General features: G+C 32.7%; 1 protein-coding gene across 5 annotated transcripts; it reads right to left on the bottom strand.

The window, feature by feature from the left end:
• Positions 1-806: 806 nt before the first annotated feature.
• On the bottom strand, positions 807-15361 carry LOC119632826. 5 transcript variants are annotated; one of them, XM_038025945.1, is made up of 4 exons: positions 15327-15361; positions 2988-3081; positions 1521-1867; positions 807-1458 (listed from the first exon to the last, which is right to left on the bottom strand). In XM_038025945.1, exons 2-4 carry the CDS (start codon positions 2995-2997, stop codon positions 907-909), a joined length of 909 nt encoding a protein of 302 aa, XP_037881873.1. In that variant the 5' UTR covers positions 2998-3081; positions 15327-15361; the 3' UTR covers positions 807-906. The 5 variants fall into 5 exon arrangements, with proteins under 5 accessions (XP_037881873.1, XP_037881874.1, XP_037881876.1 ...); XM_038025946.1 differs by lacking the exon at positions 15327-15361 and adding an exon at positions 11683-11722; XM_038025948.1 differs by lacking the exon at positions 15327-15361 and adding an exon at positions 9003-9071.
• Between the last annotated feature and the right edge of the window lie 3215 nt (positions 15362-18576).

Here is an 18576-nt window from a genome sequence, read left to right on the forward strand (position 1 = left end):
ACAAAGGAGAAATTTAGTATAGTTTTTTTTTTTTGGAGAAATTTTTTCTTGAAAAATAATGTTTAGTTTTTTGTTTATCAAATTTCTGTGATACAACTTTGAAATTTCCGCATACACGCACAAAAAGAAAGAGAATTTAGTTTAGAAATGTGTATGCGTGTGTTTTACGAGGCTTTTGCTTTGAAGTCCTTAAATTGTTAATTAATATATTACACATGAATGTGTATGTATTCAAGAGTGTGTGAGTTTGCGTGTGTGTTTTTGTATGTGTGAGATAGTGTAAGATAATTGTATTTTTTTTTTTGTTTTTTTTTTTTTTTTTGTTTGTTAATTTCTATATAAGTATTATTTTTTTGTTATGTTTTTTTAAATTATTTAAAGAGGTCTTTGTCAAACACCCACCTCTTTGGCTAACGCCACTTGCGCTTCTGCTGCCGTTGTTACTATCGCAGCAGTAGCTGCGGTTAATGCTTCTTCTGTTTGCATATGAAAAGATTTAGGTACACATTCGCTTGTGGTTGTAGTAGCTCGTATTTCTGCTGCTGCTGCTGTTGTTCTTACTTTTGTTGCCGTTGTTGATTTCGTTATAGTTGTGGTGGTAGTGATAATGATTATGCTGTTGGTGGTGTTGTTTGTGTTGTTGATAGTTGTAGTTGTGTTGGTGGTTGTGGTAGTGATGGCGTTGTTAGTCTTCTTCTTAACTATTATTTTGTTGTGGCTGTTGTCGATGCTGTTGCTGCTGCTGCTGCTGCTGCATTTGTTGTTATTACTACTATTACTGTTACATTTTCTTTTATTACAATTGTTGTTGTTATTATTATTATTATTATTATTATTATAATTATAGTTGTTGTTGTTGTTGTTGTTTTTGCTGTTGCTATTGATGTGATTTGATTTGGCGCTACATTACAAACTAACTTGCTGCATTTTATCAAAATCTAAACATGGCCTATGCGGCCTTTGCAGCCGCTGTGAATTGTGTTGTGTGCGCATAGGTCGTCGCCTGGGCGATATTGCACAATGGAAGAGTTTCGCCGGTGGACTTACCGAGCGCACCTCCACATCTAGACCCGTCGTAGAGGCAGGACTACTGCGTGAACTATTAAAATGGAAATTGTGTTTCGCTTGAGGTTGATAAATATGATGGCTGCTAGTAGAATTGCTCATCTTCAATTTGATAATGCTGCTGGCACAGCCACCTGACTCGGCTTGATTTTCGACATTATCGTCGTCGTCAGTGCCCATCATGGCACAACTAGAATCGCCATTATTAGCGCCATTTTCATCATTAACACTATTATCACATAACTTTATATTTTCGATGCCGCAACGTGCCTCTTGCAGTATGAGTGGCGTTGTGGAGCGATACATGTGGCTACGGTTCGGTTTGAAAGCCTCCAATGGAGGTGATGTGCGAAAGTTAACTGGCGTCAAAATCGGCTCCAAAGAATTACGTAACTACAAGATAGATTTTTTTTCGATTAGTTTTAAATTTAGTTGAAATTTGGCAGAAAACTTACATCATCATCAGAACTATGTGCTAAAGAACGTTTACGATTCTCGGCCAGTGTTGAACTGGAACGTTTTAAAGCTGATGCGTCGCCATGCAACTCATCAGGATCCAATGACGATGACCCGCGCTCCGATATAAGCGATGATGTGCCGCGTACAACTAATACGTTACTGGCTGCCGCAGCAGCTGCAGCAGCTTCTGCGGCCGCTACAGATGATGGTCCGTTTATTACCTCTAGTTCTTCTTCGGAACTATGCTGATCGTACTGAAGGTGGGATTTACACATCATCGCAGAAGATTCTGAAGAACAAACTGTATCGGTCGGAGAGTTCGCATCGGTGCAGGAACTACAACCTTAAAGAAATAGTATTATTACATAATAATTAATACGTTGTAATAAGAAATGACAAATAAACGAGCTATGGATAAATGTTAAATAAAAGTGTGCTGCTCGAAATGTTTATTTGACATTTAAACAAATATATTTCAAACAACGCGATTGCTGAACTACTTCATTGGAATTCAGCGACACTTTATAAGTGGTCGTTACAAAGGCTCTGTTAAAATATAAATAAATAAATAAATTTTTTTTATATAATTAAATATAAATCAAATAAATTTTTACTCGGCTTTAGAAAATGGTGTCTTTTTTTCTTATAACGACAAGGATTATGCTTTGTTTTAAGAACTGATATTTTTGGGAAATTTTCAAAATCTGAAATTGTAACGATTTGCAATATGTGCGATACCATATACGATATCTATACCATGCACGATATGTTATGCGGTATATAAGATCCGGCATGCAATCAATATACCGAGTGAGGGAATTTCAAATTTTTCTTTCTCAGTAAATCTTGCACAAATATCGCCCCAAAAGATGCTCGACCCGAATATAACTTGTTAGTATGTATGCTATGCAATACAATAAGAAGGAATGTCCAATTTTTCACAAAACATGCTCCGAGTACAATCGAATATAACTTCCTGCTTATATTGGGCTTTCAAGGATCCAATTTGCTTTAGCTTAAGTTGCAGCACACACACACATACTTAATTTGTGCTTTGATATCTATAACTGTCAAAATATTCCTTTTCAATCTATATAGATTCGAATGTGACGAGGATTTTGTGATTATCCGCGGGTGTTGCTGAGTCTATATATAACGTATTTTCACTGAATAGATTTTATTGACTTGCACTTTCACTTAGAAAGTGAACTAAAATTCTTATAATCTACTCTTTCCCGAATCCTGCGAATCTTAAGCCTTTATGAAGTCTCAATACAAAATGTGTATTTTCATGAGCCCTTCTTATTCGCTGAGATGTAGACACGTTAAGGTAAAGCTACGGTGTCCGAAATCGTGTAATTTTTGTTACAACACATAATTGCATATGAACGCGAGATTAATAGTAGCCGGTCAAATATGTTACGTTGAGATGTTGGAATGAAAATGAGTTCTGAAAAACTTACTAGTTTCCATATCCAAGTCTATATGACGATGATGTTTGTTATCCACATCTAAGATGTCGCCATCAGATTCAGTACCCGAGTCATTTGATTCGCCCTAAAAATAGCCAAATAGAATTTTCAATCAGTTTTCCGACATGCACTCGCACAACGCATAACACACACATACACACACACACACACACACGCACGCGTACATACATATATACACGCAGAAAATATGCAAGCACGCATACACGTACGTGCTTGCGAAAAAAAAGGAAAATATATAAATGTGTGTAAATGTTTCACTCTTTAAACAATTTTTCTTTCATGTTATTCTTTTAACGCAAAAGACAAAAAATAGAAAGAAAAAAACGATAATATCAGTGCTCAACCTTTTTCTTAAAGAAACTTTTTGCTGATTTTGTATATGAAGACTCTTGTTGCTGTTGTTGAGTTTGCTGATGATACTTTTGTTTAACAAACTTTATCATTATTAACTAAAAACCAATAAAGTTAGTGAAGTTTTCCTTTTTCTTACGCTTCTGCTATCTCTTTTACACCTTTTTCTTGTTTTTTTTTTTTAACGGAACTTTTCTTTTTCAATATTATCGATATAATTTTTTTTTAAATTTTTTTCTTTTTTTTTTTTTTTTGTTTTTTCTTCTTTCTTATTACATTTCTTTTTGTTTCTTTTTATTATTATTATTATTTTTTTTTTTTGTTTTACTTTTGCTTTAGTTTTTCTACTTTCGGTGATATTTTTTTTTTGTCGCTCTCCACTGTGTATTCTTGTATTCGTTCGGTCTTTATATACATTTTACTAGCGAATATATTGTGCGGAAACCAGACACTTTTGTTTGTGTTAATGTTGTTTGTTGTAGTGGTGTTTGTGCGTGGCGGCGTGGTAGAGCAAGCACTAGGGAGACTTGCAAATAACCAAATAACGGCGGCGGAGTATTAGCGGAGATGCAATCAAGGAGCAAAAACTCATACTCATGCTCAGGAAACTTCATCACCGTCACAGTCATTATCATCACTACTACATCAGGGAAGTAAAAAATAAGCAGGCGAAGTGCAAGCATAAGCAAAACCCAAAACCGAAAAGCAACCAAGTAAGTGAGTGTAAGCAATCCAGCCAGTCCTGCCTCTGCCAGTTTGCTTGTTTGCTTGCTTGCTTGCCTGACTGACTGACTGACTGACTGACTGAGTGAATGCTTGCTTGCTTGCGTGCTTGCTTGTCAGTCCGTCAGTCAGCCGACAAGAATAACAAACAAACAAAGTCGTCAGCCAGTAAACGTACACAAACGCATACACAAACACACTACGAAACGAGCTATTATTTTATAGCCAACAACTACTTTAAACCGGGGCGGCTTACGAATGAAACGAATGAGATACTACTACATCGTTGTCGTTGTCGTTGTCGTCTATAGTTGGTATTGCTTGCTATTGCTGGTATCGGTATTGGTTTGGTTTGGCTGGTGTTTGTATAGAGTACTCGTCCTCTCGTTCGTCCTCTCCGTGCAGCCTCAGATCACCTTTGCCGTAAGATACAGCACTGAATTATCGATTTTCTTATTTGGCAGTCACAGCTAAGTTGTAGGAGACAATTTCTTTTTTTTCCCTTTATTTTCCTTATTTTTTTCTTCTTATTACTCCAAGTAATTTAAGAAATTTTTCGCATCATCCATCATTTGCTACTAATTCTCATATAATTTTTAGTTCGTGATATTTTTTCAACTCATTATAAAATTTTTAGTTTTTGGGTTTTTCAGCAAAAAAAAAAAAAGAAAAAAAATTATTTTATATTTCCACAATTTTAGTTTTTGCATACGATAAAAATACTATTTCGCCTATCGCCGGCAAACGTTACACACAAACTAATGGCGCTTCTCTGTGAAAAATTACGAACAAATATCTACGATTAACAACGACAACGACGACAAGGACTACGAGGTTGTTACTAAAAAAAAAAAAAAAAAAAAAAAAAAAAGATAAAAATAACAGTAATAAACAGTGCATACAAATACACATATTTAGATAAGCGAGTAAAGCCTATCAAAGCGAAAGAAAAAAACTATAACAAAAATTCTGCCACACAACGGCTTGCTTGCTGCTATTGCTGCTCTCTGAAATCCATTATACTAATCACTGCACTCATTTACTTTATGCTACCGAACGCTGTTCTAATCACATGCACCTCTCATCACATGCCACGCGCACGTCAAAGCGCATCCTCTACACTCTCTTCTTTTTTTTTTCACTCTCTCTCTCTCCCTTTCTCTTACTTTTATTAAATGCACAGAAAGAGCGCCAAAAGATAGCCGTTCGTTAATGTATTACATTCATGCGTGCATATGTGTTCTGATTTATTTATATATATATAAGTATATATATACATATATAGATATTTATATACCCATGTTTATACATATTCATATATAAGTTAATATATATCCGCACGCACACATATATATATATACATTATATATATATATACATTATACATTTCTATATATCTATATACGTGTGTATAGTAAGCGGTTCTCTAGTTAGCTTTTTACAATAAAGTTTTCGGATACTCAATGAAATTTTTCCCAACTGTCGTCGTCTTCTTGAATGGGTTTTCAATCGAACGAACGAATACAAGGTTAAGGAGGTATTTTTTGCAACTGACCTTCATTAGGATGAGAATTCAAGTAATCAAATAGAAAACAAAAAAACAATAAATAAATAAAAATGATTTAACAATATTATTTATTTATTAAGGTTTGTTCCTATTTACTTGTACCGCATATTGTATTGCTAGCCTCTACCTTATCATAATTTTCTAATCGAACTTTTTGTCAATTTTCGATAAAATTTTCACACTTAATTCGAAAAAATTATCATAGCGTTTACAAGCGAGAGTCATTCGTCACCTTTGGCTGTGTTATTTATCGTTTATGGTGTCCAATGGCAGGATGTGATATAAAAATGGAATATTTTCTACCGCTTCGTATTTTACTGTATATTGGCTTCATGGACAACGCTTTATAGCAAATCTTGTAAGCTTTAGTCTTCCATGAATAACTCAAGAGATGATGTTTTTAATTCTAATGGTGTATACAAGTAGCAATAAACAGTCAATGGCTAAGCTCACGAAAACCTTCATTTTCGAGTTTTCCAAACTTTAGCCGTAAACTGCTGCCTTTGGACAAGAAGCACTTAATTCCATAACAAAAGAGTACGGCAGTAAAGTAAAGCAGTATGTTTGGGCGGAAGTTTTACAATGAGAAACTCGTCCTATTTATATATCCGTATACATATGGTCGAGTCTACAACGAAAGCGTTCACGTGAAAAAAAAATGAGAAATTTTTTTTCTCATTTAATCGAACTACTGAATTTATAATTACACCCTACATCACTATTGGCATGGGGTATATTACGTTTATGCTGGGGTGCACAACACTCAAGACTTGAGAGAGACCTATCTTTTTTTATACGGATCGACTTGCAAGTTGATTTAAGCTTGTCCGCCCGGCTATATTTTTTTGCTTAGCCTACAATTCGTAATTTTTAAGATATTTAATAAGATTTTGTACACGGACGCGTTTTGATCCAAGGAAAAGTGGAAAATATTCGGGTCCACTCCTCCATAATGCTTTATTTATTTAATATTTGATCGTGGCCGACTATAATATTTTCATATGTTTTTAGCAGAACCAGGGGAGGTGTTGGTCGAGACCATAAACACTGCGCTATGTCTTCATTTCAATATTTCAATGCTTTAAAAATGTTTGAAAAACAAAAAGTATGTCGTACAACTTCTCCTTCCTGGTGTAAAGTAGTAGGCTGCGGCCACGGTTTTTCTTCCTTTTTCCTGATTTCTTTCTGACCGTCACCGCGTCGTACAAATAGGGGACATTCCCTGAGTTATCGGACACATTAAAAACCGAAAAAAATAATTGTTTGAAGAATAATTAAATTTCGAAAAAGTCGCGCACAATTAAAAACTAAGAGTTCGTTTTGTTATATAGTATTGTGTAGCACAAAGCGTTTTCCGATTCGACTCAAAAATAAATCCCAAAATGATTTTTTACGAAAAACAGTCTCTCAGTTTATGAAGAATCGTATGCCGCTAGGCCATCATAAGCATTAATTTACTTACTCGCGTTATTATATCCGAAAGCAATAAGAGATCTCGTAAAATTTCTGCTATATCATCATACTCTTCTTTCAAGCTGTCTTTGAAAAGAAGAAAAATCTCCCTTTCCATAAAGTGGGCATAGATTAAACTGACCTATTGGCATTATCTGGTTTTGGTTGCTCGAAATGAATCGAACCAACTCGATAGTTTTGGATTGTGGACTCGCTACAGTAGAGTAGTGTAACGTAATATTACGATATAGTTTACGAGAACCGTAAAATGATCTTATGTCTTCAGAACTGTCATGCATTTCTTTTGCGTTTTGCGTTTTGCATTTCTTTTTGTTATCTCTTTACGCTTTCGATATTTGTTCAATAATATTTAAAGATGTTATCACAAAATTTCCATGGTAGTCTTTGGGAGAGGAGGCGTTTGCTTTTATTAATCAAAGAAAAGCGAATTTACTGATTTACAGTTGCGTGACAAATCGTCTAAAGAAAGAACGGAAAACACAGGTTTTTAGAAATTCCTATCAAAAACCTGAGATGCAACCTAGGAGATTGCTTTCATTGCTTCATTGCTTGCAAACATCTCAGCTTAATCAAGTGATTTAAATTCCGGTTATCGATTTTTAATAGTATATATTCGATTTGATAGTAATCGAATCTCTCAGATAATAATGTCTGAGACTCACTTACTCGTGTGAGTCCAAATCGTAACATTTCAATTAAATTAAAAAAATTGCAATATATTGTGCACTTAACTAATTTATTTATATACTACGCATCAATGTCATGAAAAATGAAAGGCAAAAGCTTTGAGTTTGTAGTTGGCTTAACGGGCAATTTTCTTATCAAAAAAAAAAAAAAAAAAAAAATATATATATATATATATTCGTCAAATTTCTTATTAGAATAAGATTAATAAGGATTAATTAATTTTTGTTTTCATTAATTTCAGCACTTACTCTTCTCACAGCATTCATGAAAAATAAATAATATTTTTGAATTTGCATGAAATTTTTGCTTCCTTTGGCGATCTTTTTATTATTTATTTTCTTCTTTTTTTTTTTTTTATCACAAACCAATGCAAAATTCTACAAAAATATGCAGTTGTTTTTAATAATGACGTTAAATGAAATTGACAATTGTCTGGTAACAATGTTTCCTATTAAAAGTATTTGTCAAATACTCTCCATTATATTTTTACGAATTCAATCTCATTCAATCACTGCTTAAATGCTCACTACATTCTAATACATATACGCATTTCTGCGCTTAAAAATGGATAGCGTTATACTCTCTCTCACTCTCTCTCTCTTCCTTCCTCTTTCTTTGGCTTTTTTTTTACTCTGTTTAACAGAATTTCGGTTAACTATAGGAAGCTCTCCCGGTGCTGTGTGCATATATGTTTGTACATGTATGTGTACATAATATATATATATATATATATATATATATATATATATACGATAGTCTTATATCTCGGTCATGCGCTGTTGATGTTACGCTATCGATGCGATTGTAAGAATATGTGTGCAAAAATATAATTGCAACAAGGATAATACGCGCGTACGTGTTTAACAGCGATTTCTTGCAAGAAAGCGTGGGTGTGCAGCTATGGGACATAAATACCTGCCCGGATGGACGGACAAACGAACGTACGAACGTATATATATATATATATATATATATACATATATATGTATATGTACATAAAACTCTTCAATTCTGAGTGAGAAGGGTTTTGTTGTTGTTAAGTGTTGAACAAAAAAAAGGACCAAATTGGTTGGATGGATTCCCTTTCACAATTTGACGTGTCGTAGATATTCAGAATCAAGAAAAAAAGAAAACCGCTGAATATATATATATATATATGTGTATGTGTGAATACAAATGCTTACAGATTGTCGCGCGTGTTTAATTGTAGTAAGTGAAACAAGCAAGAGGGATAGCCGCAACCAACGAACCAACCAGCTAGCCAGCCTAAGCTAAGGATACAAGCAAACATAAAAACAAAGTAAAAAATTTACATTTCAGATGTTAAGCACAAGTTAAAGTTAAGCTTTAATGTTTAACTTTTTTTTTCGTCTGTTTGTTCGATGGAATTGAAGTGTTCACATAGGCACACTTAACACACAAACGCGTATAGTTAAATAAATCTACGTGTGATTATCGACATACATGTAATACCTCTTTCACTTTGCAAAAAAAAAAAATGTTTTTCTTTTTTTGATTTTTTTAAATCAAGGGGCTTTTTTGCACTATATGACGGTGGGAAAGTAAATACATATGGATTTATGTATGGATTGAAAGAGTTGTTGTATATTTTGTGTATACTATGCTTGTTGATGGCATACGTACTAAACATATAACTAAACTAATATAAACTGTTAGTAATCACGTTGACGATGATGATGATGATGAAGGCTACATTTATATTTATGCAAGCGTATAGCGTGTAGCGTATATATCCATATAAATTCATGTGTGTAAGCTAAGCACGAGTGTACAGTAAAAGCATATCATTACAAAGTGCCTGGTTATCTTGCAGTCTATATACATACATATATATATATATATATATATATATATATATATATCTAAATATATGTATATAAGCGAACATATGTAACAAAGTTACGTTTAAATAATTACTGTCACCACTGCAGAGCCTTAGGTTATCTATTCTTGCACCGACCATCATCTATGTATGCATAAATATTACGTGCATATCTATTTACGTAGTTACGTACGTACGCATACGTTTACGCTTATTTGTATGTGGGTGTACTCTAACAACATCTTAGACTTTGTTCGTTTTTGTTATTGTATTGTATTTGTTTTGCGGCACAATCAAGCAATGGTTTACCTTAGCGCAGGCACAGCTCTACACTTTTTTCATTGGTATAGCGTATGCTAAAGATTCTTACTTCATACTTATATATGCGCTTTACGTACGAACTTGCATAAATGTCTATGTATAGGAGAGTATGTGCCTAAATACCCAATTGTTCACGCTGAATTTATGATCTCAATGCTAGGGTTGCCAAAGCATTTGACTTTGAATAAAATTTCGCTTAGAAAACATGTCGATAGCAACTTCTCGGTTATACAATAATAAATAAAATTATATAATTAGAAAAAAATACGTAATAATTTTCAGTTCTTTATACGTTTAGTGGATTTTCCGAATCACGTTTCCACTACTTCAGGTTGAATATGAAATCCAGGTCATACCGCGAAGCTTTTCTCAAATTTTCTGCTGCGTTTTCTCGTATTCGAGAGAGGGGGAGGTGTGGCTGGAAATCCTCTCAAAACACAAGCAGGCAATTCGATTCAAAAAAAAAAAAAATTCGAACGAAATTGCTAACTGCTACGAACACAATAAATATTGTTCGCAGACGTGCTGCTTTTCCCAAATTATCTTTGGGCTCCGCAGCCGTTTCGAACGGAGAAGAGGGCAATATACCACAAAATAATATAAAACGTTTCTCACTATCAGCTAAAATATCTTGATGAAGGGCTTTGTTATTGTTTAGCTTTCGTCAGTAAAATAATCCAAATATTTAAATTTAACCGGAGACTTGTTAAGTAAGATTGTTAAGTAAATTAAATGATTATACTACAAATCAACTAAATTTCATCCGAATGTTAATATTGAATTGAAGCTCGGGTGCGGATTATAAGCAGCTAAGACCAAGTCCTATCATTTGAAAATTAATTCGCTTATTTTGTTTACCAGAATCATTTATCAAAAACCGATCTAAAACTTGAACAAGCAAAAAGCTTTTGTTGTTGGAAATGATCGGTGAAAATTGAAAGCGTTTTTTATGAGAAAATCCCTTAATTTTTTTTATAAATAAAAATTTTAAAAAACTGCATTACTCTTAGTTACGTCCACTTACTAAAAGACTAAATATCGCAATACCTATAAATGAATAAATATACGCATTCGTTGGCAACTCCAATGGTAACTACGTGCATGTGTATGGATACATACGTGTGCATATGCATATGCGTATGCATCCATGAATGCGAGTCTCTGCACATTCGTACGCTTACGTACGTTCGTAGTACATAGTAAATACAAAAAAAAAAAAAAAAAAAAAAAAAAAAAAAATTTGGCCAATTTACGCGCTTTACAACTGCTTGCATTTGTTAAGTGCGAACCAGCTCTTCGAGAGATTAAAATATCTTTTCAGCATCCCTTCTTAGACAAGAAGAAAAAAAAAAAAGAGGAAAAAGTCATTTTTGATATAAAGAGTTAACAGAAAAGGTTGATTTATATTGGTTTGGGTTAATGTCTCGTATCGATTCACTTTGTTAATACATAAATTTAAATCCGTATTCTTGTTTTCACAAATAAGGCACACAACGACAACAACATCGTAAATTGCTTAACTAAAACTTTAATAAATTACCCCACGTAATGAAGTATACGGTACACAAAAGAGAACGAGAGATAGGGAAAAAGAAAAATTTGCCTTTTCTTGTATTTAGATAGTTTCTGAACTAACGAAAAGGATTTCTTTGTTTTTTTTTTTTTTTTTTTTTTTTTTTTTTTTTTGGCAAAGCACTTACTTTTTACTTTCAATACTAATAAGCTGTTTTATTTATATAGAAAAAAAAAACAGAAAAGATAAAAAGAAAGATAGTCGCATAGCTAAATTTCTTTGAATATTTTGAAAACTTTACACTTCTTTTTAAAACATAGCACGATATATATTTTCACAAAATTCTAATTTCTTAACAAAAATCACCGTTATTTAAAGGCAAATGAAAGACCTGAACACAAGTCGGTATTCCAACCGAAAAAAGACAGAAATTGATAGAGGAGGCAAAAAACTGCGCTGATATATTTTTCTGTAGAAGTAGTAGATTTTAGTGCAAGAGTATGTACGTAACATGAATATATATATATATATATATATATATGTATATATACGTATGACGTGCGTATGTATGGTGAATGCAAAGATGAATGAGCAGGCATGAGTTTTCAAATGCATACGAATGACATTAAAAGCAATGCATAAACATCTCAATTGGGAGAAAATTTTCCAGACTTTATAAAATATTGAAATAAGAAAAAAAAAAAAAAAAATACAAAAACAAATATAGAATAAGAGAGAAGAGAAAGATAAAATGGGGAGAAAGAGAGAGAGGCCGAGAGCAGAATTTCGCTCGCCTATTTGAAGAGATATACGAGCAGAGCTTATTTACAAGCTTTTCAATTTAAATGAGCAGGAAAAGTAAGAAGGTGTATTATAGTGTGTGGAGAAAAGAATGGTGGCTTGGTAGATGTTATGGGACAATTGATATTTCAGAGAGCAGAGAGAAAACATATATAAGGAAAAATCTACACACAATTACAAGAAAAACAATGAAATGCCAAAGAAATTAAACAAGCAATATGTAAAAGGGGTGTGCTTGATAGAACAAAAATAAGGAAGACAAACTTTAAACAGATAAAGGCGACAACGATAACCACTCACTCACTGTATATAATGCAAAATTTTCAGAGCACTTATTGTCTGCAAAGAATTTACAGTTGCAAAAATATACACAGTGAAAAGTGAATCGATAGATAATAAAAGCTACAATGCAGAACCCTTTAACGATTAAAAAAGCGCTTTATATAGAAGTTCGTTGGTTAGTGAGGACTTTACACTCCCCGCAGAGAGCAAATGAAGAGGCCTTACATTGTCCAAATAATGATAAAAATAGCAACATATTCAATCGTTGAAAAAGTAAGAGGGGCTTTAGTTTTTCCTTGGAACTATTGTACCACTAAAACAAAGAACTCATAGAATTGTTTGGCGTTTTCTTTAGCCTTTACTCGATTTTATATGGAACGTAATAAAATTCGATTCGATTCGAATACGAGGTTTACATAAAACCCCAAATAGTAAGCTTTAGCCTTTCTCAGTTAGTTGCCTAAGAAGTTGTGGAAAATGCCAAGCTGTAAACAAATCAAATTTTTTTTCTTCGAAAATCAAAATGAAATGCCTAACCTGCTGATAATTGCTAGAAATGTTGTCCTTTTTAGAAATGCTTGCACGCTTTCGTTTTCTCTTTACTTCTTACGAGTGCAATTAATGATTAAAAGTTGAAAAAAAGTGAAAACTGAACAAAAACTAGAATACTACATCGTGACAAATAGCCAAAAATTGCAAAAAATTACACTCTTGCAGTTTCATTTATTCTTCGTTGGAACCCTTACATGGGAATTACCGAAAAAATAAACCAATAAAAGATAGCGCTGCCGTATGTAGAGCATTTCTTTTTGCGACGACGTGCATACGGGATCCTATTCAGACAATGATACCGTTCTACCCAAGCTTTTTCCCATTTGTTTAGAATTCTAACATATTACCTTTTCATCAATTTTTGTTGAAAATTATTGTCATACGTTTTTCTACTTTGTTAAAATTGGGCATTTTATGGGGAGTGGCATTAAAAATGATTCAAACCAATCCATTACTACATGTCAAGAAATGCGAGCTATCTGTCGAACACGGACAATGCATAAATTTAATATTTTCCAACACGAAAAGTGAGGCGAAACACGGAAAGGTATTTAAAATTTTGTCCGCTAATAAATCATTGAAAACAAAGGGGTAGTAAAAAAGTTCCTATGAGGCGATAATTTTCACTTAAAAAAGTTTACTTAAACATTCATTTTACCTAATCAGTTCGCTTATTAAAAAAAAAAAAAATGTGATAAGCAGTCCAACTTATACCAAGTCAAGTCTTCTTCTTTCTAATAATATTGCGACTATCCTTCTAGACAATTATGCTATTTTGTATTTTCAATTTGTCTTTTTTAACGTAATGCATTTGTAAACAAAATTTATATTTTCGAAAACCCATTTAAAAACAGTTAATATTCAGGAAACCCTGAATTTGAATAATTGAAGGGCCATGGTCTTTGCCTTGTCTCGTTTTTGGTAACCCAAAAGCTTTGCTTCACCACTACAAAAATGAATGGAATTGCTTTCGTGAAATTACCTTTAGGTAACATAATATTAAAAGCGAAAAAAATTCGGTAAATATGTTGATGTCACTTATACAGATAGTTATGACGGATTATCGGATTACCGGATTTCCTAGGTGAGACGTTGGTTGCGTATATAAACATTTTCATTCGCGCGAAGGCGGTCCGAATATAGGTTGTTTGTAATAATTTTTATATTTCTTCTTCTTTTAATCTCACACACTCTCCCTCCCTCCCTCCCTATCTATTTTATTTTGTTCGCGGCGTAAGAATTCTTCGATTCTATTATGGAAACTTGATCTTATGTCAATAAATTAGATTCATAAGCTGAACATGACTTTTTTTAAATAACTTCCAAACACATAAGATTTAATAATGATTTAATAATGAGTTCACTTCTCTTAACATGCCCCCACAATAGCTGAAAGCTTTCGCTAGTAAATAAGGCGATTGCAATGTACATTGATTTAAAAAATTTAATAATCAATATGCATGGGTTTTTGATTTCGAAACGCCCCGATCGGACCACTGACGCTCTCGTTTAAAGCGCCATCATTGTTAGTAGGTATCCAAGATTCGTTCCAAAGCGAATAATAGTTTGATGTTTTTTTTTTTTCGGAATTTCTCTCATTTAAGTAAACAACTTGTAAAGCATGATTGCACTGTTGTTTTTGTTTTTATTTTCTCATATTTATAGCTTACTACACTAGACAATTTCGTATTGTGTTGTTGAACAGAGCCACTAACCAGTCCGTTCAGTTCGTTTGCATAATTCAGCTGATCTCACTCACATATGTTTGTGTGTTTGCATGTATGAGCACTTATGTGCATGATATTATTATACGAGAAAAATACAAATTACTACTACGCGCTTGACGTGTGTACTAGTACTATACACAATGTATGTGCCCAATGCGCCCAATGCACGACGACGAGTAGTGTATAGTATTTCTATTTTTTTTTTTTTTTTTTTTCATTTATTTCATTGTAATTTTTCTTCCTTATAAATAGATACCCACACATATAGAGAGACATATATATATACATATATATATATATATATACATAGATACATACATATATATATATATATATATATATATATGTATATAAATAAATATATATACGTATATATACTTTATTTTACGCATACATTATGGAAAGGAAAAAAATTCTTTAATGTAATTTTTTAAATACACTTTTTTCATATTGTGATTGAAACACTTACTTTGCTTTCTTTTGCTACACTTTAGATTTATTTCTCTTTGTTGCAAAAACAAAATAATTATATTTATTTCTGTTATTATCTTACTTTGAGTTGAGATTAAAAAAATTTTCATTTATATTTTTACTTTTTTGTGCACTCACTTCCTCAGTTACAATTGAATTTAAACCGCATTTACTACTTTTTCTAGTATTTTATGGTTAAAAATGTGAAGAGAGAGATTTTAGCGTAAAACAACAAAAGCCCATAAATTTTGCAACATTTCTGCCGACACGCTCCGCACACTAAAATACCAAAAACCTGCTGGAGAATTTTCATGTGCCGAGCTTCAATTTATAATAAAGCTCAGCATTCTCCATTTTTGCTCTCGTTATTTAATCTCTTTTTTTTATTTGCGTATATTTTAATCTTCTTCTTCTTCTTTTCTTTCTTGTTCTCTCTCCACATTTGCCGTAAAAATTTTATTTTATAATCTATGCACAGTCAACTCCTGTCTTACTCGATTTCGTTAATCGGAAAAAGGTTTCTTTTGATATTGTTTTGAAACATTTTATTTAATAAAAGCGAAAATTTCACAATTTCCAGGGTTTGATAATAATGTACTAAAAGCAATGCACCTTTCTACTCCATTTGACAAATTCATCAATATTGCACATTGACACGTAGTTATTTACACGCTTTATTTACGCTATTATTCGTGATATTTGTAATTAAAATTGATTGTTTGCTTGTTGTTAGTGAAAATTAATACTTAATTAAATTGTTTTCAAATTATTAAAGCGTTTTAAAAAACCGCTTGAGTTTTTAATCGGTATCCGTATCTCTTAGTCTTCACAAAATGAATCAAATGAAATGCTACTCACATGGAGAGAATTGTAATTGTGTACTAAATAAGAATTCTTGATATGTATTAAATAACTTGAATACAATTAAAATCGTGACAATTAAATTGCTTTTCAAAGTTCATATCGTTCCATTTTTACTCGTTTAGTCTCAATCCTCACTTGTTAAATACCTAGCATTATTTTTGTTGTTACTTATTGCCAGCTTTGGGTGCAGTGTCAACCTGCTGCAACACTATTCGTGTTATAAGTTAAAGTTGAAAGCAACTTTTTTTATAAGATTTTAATTTATAAATATTTTATCTATTGTAAATTATTTTTGTAAAATTTTGTTTTCATCCTACTGTTGAAAAATAAAAAAAACTTTTTCCTTCAGTTTTGTTCACAAGTAAGTCTTAAATGAATTTTTAATTCGCCAAAGTTTGCTATCTCCTGTGAGCTCTTGGCCCTATATCGATGTTTAAGCAATTCATATGGGCGTCACATTTCCCAGCTCTTTTGTCCATCAAACCATACGCCAAAAAAAAAGAATATTATATGAAAAACAGGAACAAAGAACATTACTATTCAAACGTTGATTTAAATTCACACATAGGCATGCTTACCGAGTCTCAGTGACGATGGATCAGAACCCTAGTTTATCGTTGCAATCTGTAGCAGACTAATTGAAAAAAAAAAATACAAAAATTTATTCTAACAAAAAAACATACGAAAAACCTTAAAACCATTTTTCTCGAAATCCGATTTTTCAAAAGGTCCTATGACATAACTCCTACGATTTGCTTTCTTTTTATTTGAATATTTCACCATGACTGTGAAGTAACATTATCTGCAGAATTACGTAATAACTTTATTTAAGCATTTTTTTATTAATAAGAGATCGACTTTTTTTGTCCGAAAGTCGACTTTTTTTATTCAAATATTTGCCAATCATACAAAAAATAATATTTTTAAAAAACCCTACGTGTGGCTAACTTTGCACCAGTTGTCACTTCAGTGCTGCCACTTGTTAATATATTTCAATAGTAATTTGATGGTAAATTTAAATAAGAGAAGATAACCGTAACTAATTAGGACTACGAAGGTCTATTTTTTGGAAACGACACCTTCTGAGGCCTTCACGTGGGAATAAGGTATCACTTTGCGTATTTTAGCACGAAAAATAATTGTACTAATGCAAAGGATGTAAGCTACTAAAGGATCGGCCGAGGCCAGTTACAATGTTTTAAAAGACCCTCGCCGAATTGTAGAGAACGACGCTTAAGAGGCATTGGCACGTATACGATAAAGGTCCTATCTTAAACCGCAAAGCCGATATTACCCGTTATTTATTTATAATTGGATACTTTAAATTATTTAATAATTATTAAAATATTTTCTTTTATTTGCTGCGTTCTTTTCAAATGCTCGCCTATGCCTTAAAAGCTACGAGGAATAATTTAATTCTTTTGCCATAAGCTATAATTATTGTGCATTTACATTTTACATATCAATTTTACTTAACACAAATGAGTTCATGAACACAGCTTCTTTCTCGAACACCTTTTTTCCACATTACCAGAGTCAATTCTTCAAATAAACAGTCCTTATAAGAAATTTTTAAACGTACCTGTAATACGATGACGATCAGGTAGAAGTAGGCTAAGAGAAAGAGATATGGAGTAACCGCCGCCTAGTAGATATGTATACAACGGTAAGTGTTATGCCTCTACCGACTTTATAGAGCACACACTGCGGCGAGCGAGTGTGCTCTACCTGACTGAGATTTGAACGTGCGTGGTTGGGTGGTCACGGATTGGAAAGCGCAGAAAATCGAAAATTTTCGAAATTTTGCACAGAATAACTTTCTCTTAGAACAATACTTTCATTATTAATACTTTTCTACTTCTCATGTTTATTGTAACAACTAAAGAAACCATTTATTACTTATGTGATATTTGATTTGCTTATTATAACATTATCCTCATGAACTTGTCATCACGTCCAGAAATTGGGATTAAAGCATTGCGAAGATGCACGCATAGTCCAGACGTTAACGGTACTTATACTCTTCGTACATCAACGAAAACTTGTCCACAACTTTATAAATTAAATCCTACTGTTCTACAATTGAACTAATGACAAGATTGAAAGATGTATTTTCAGGTACTAGAAGGATTTCCCCGCATTACTACAGCTATTCATTAGTTATAATTTTTGTTGTCGCATTTATTTAAAGCTCCTTAACCAATCCATTGCTTGAAAACGAAGATTCTCAGAATTTTTTGAAAGGAGAAACAAAAGTATTTGTTATAGGTATCAGAACGTATTGTGAGCGTTTTTTTAGAACATAATCTCAATACGTATTCTCAAGATTCCGCCGTTGTACGGGACATTCAATAAAAAATTAACCGACGATAAGACAACAGCAG

The sequence above is a fragment of the Glossina fuscipes genome, unplaced genomic scaffold, assembly GCF_014805625.2.
Source record: "Glossina fuscipes isolate IAEA_lab_2018 unplaced genomic scaffold, Yale_Gfus_2 2, whole genome shotgun sequence".
NCBI lineage: Eukaryota > Metazoa > Arthropoda > Insecta > Diptera > Glossinidae > Glossina > Glossina fuscipes.

Bases quoted from the DNA above. Each gene is read 5' to 3' on its own strand.
- LOC119632826 (XM_038025943.1), bottom strand. From the start codon at position 3,460: ATGATAAAGTTTGTTAAACAAAAGTATCATCAGCAAACTCAACAACAG. The intron at 3,082-3,361 runs GTTGAGCACTGA...GGCTATTTTTAG, and splicing joins AAAGTTTCTTTAAGAAAAAG to GGCGAATCAAATGACTCGGG. The intron at 1,459-1,520 runs GTAAGTTTTCTG...TCTATCTTGTAG, and splicing joins CACATAGTTCTGATGATGAT to TTACGTAATTCTTTGGAGCC.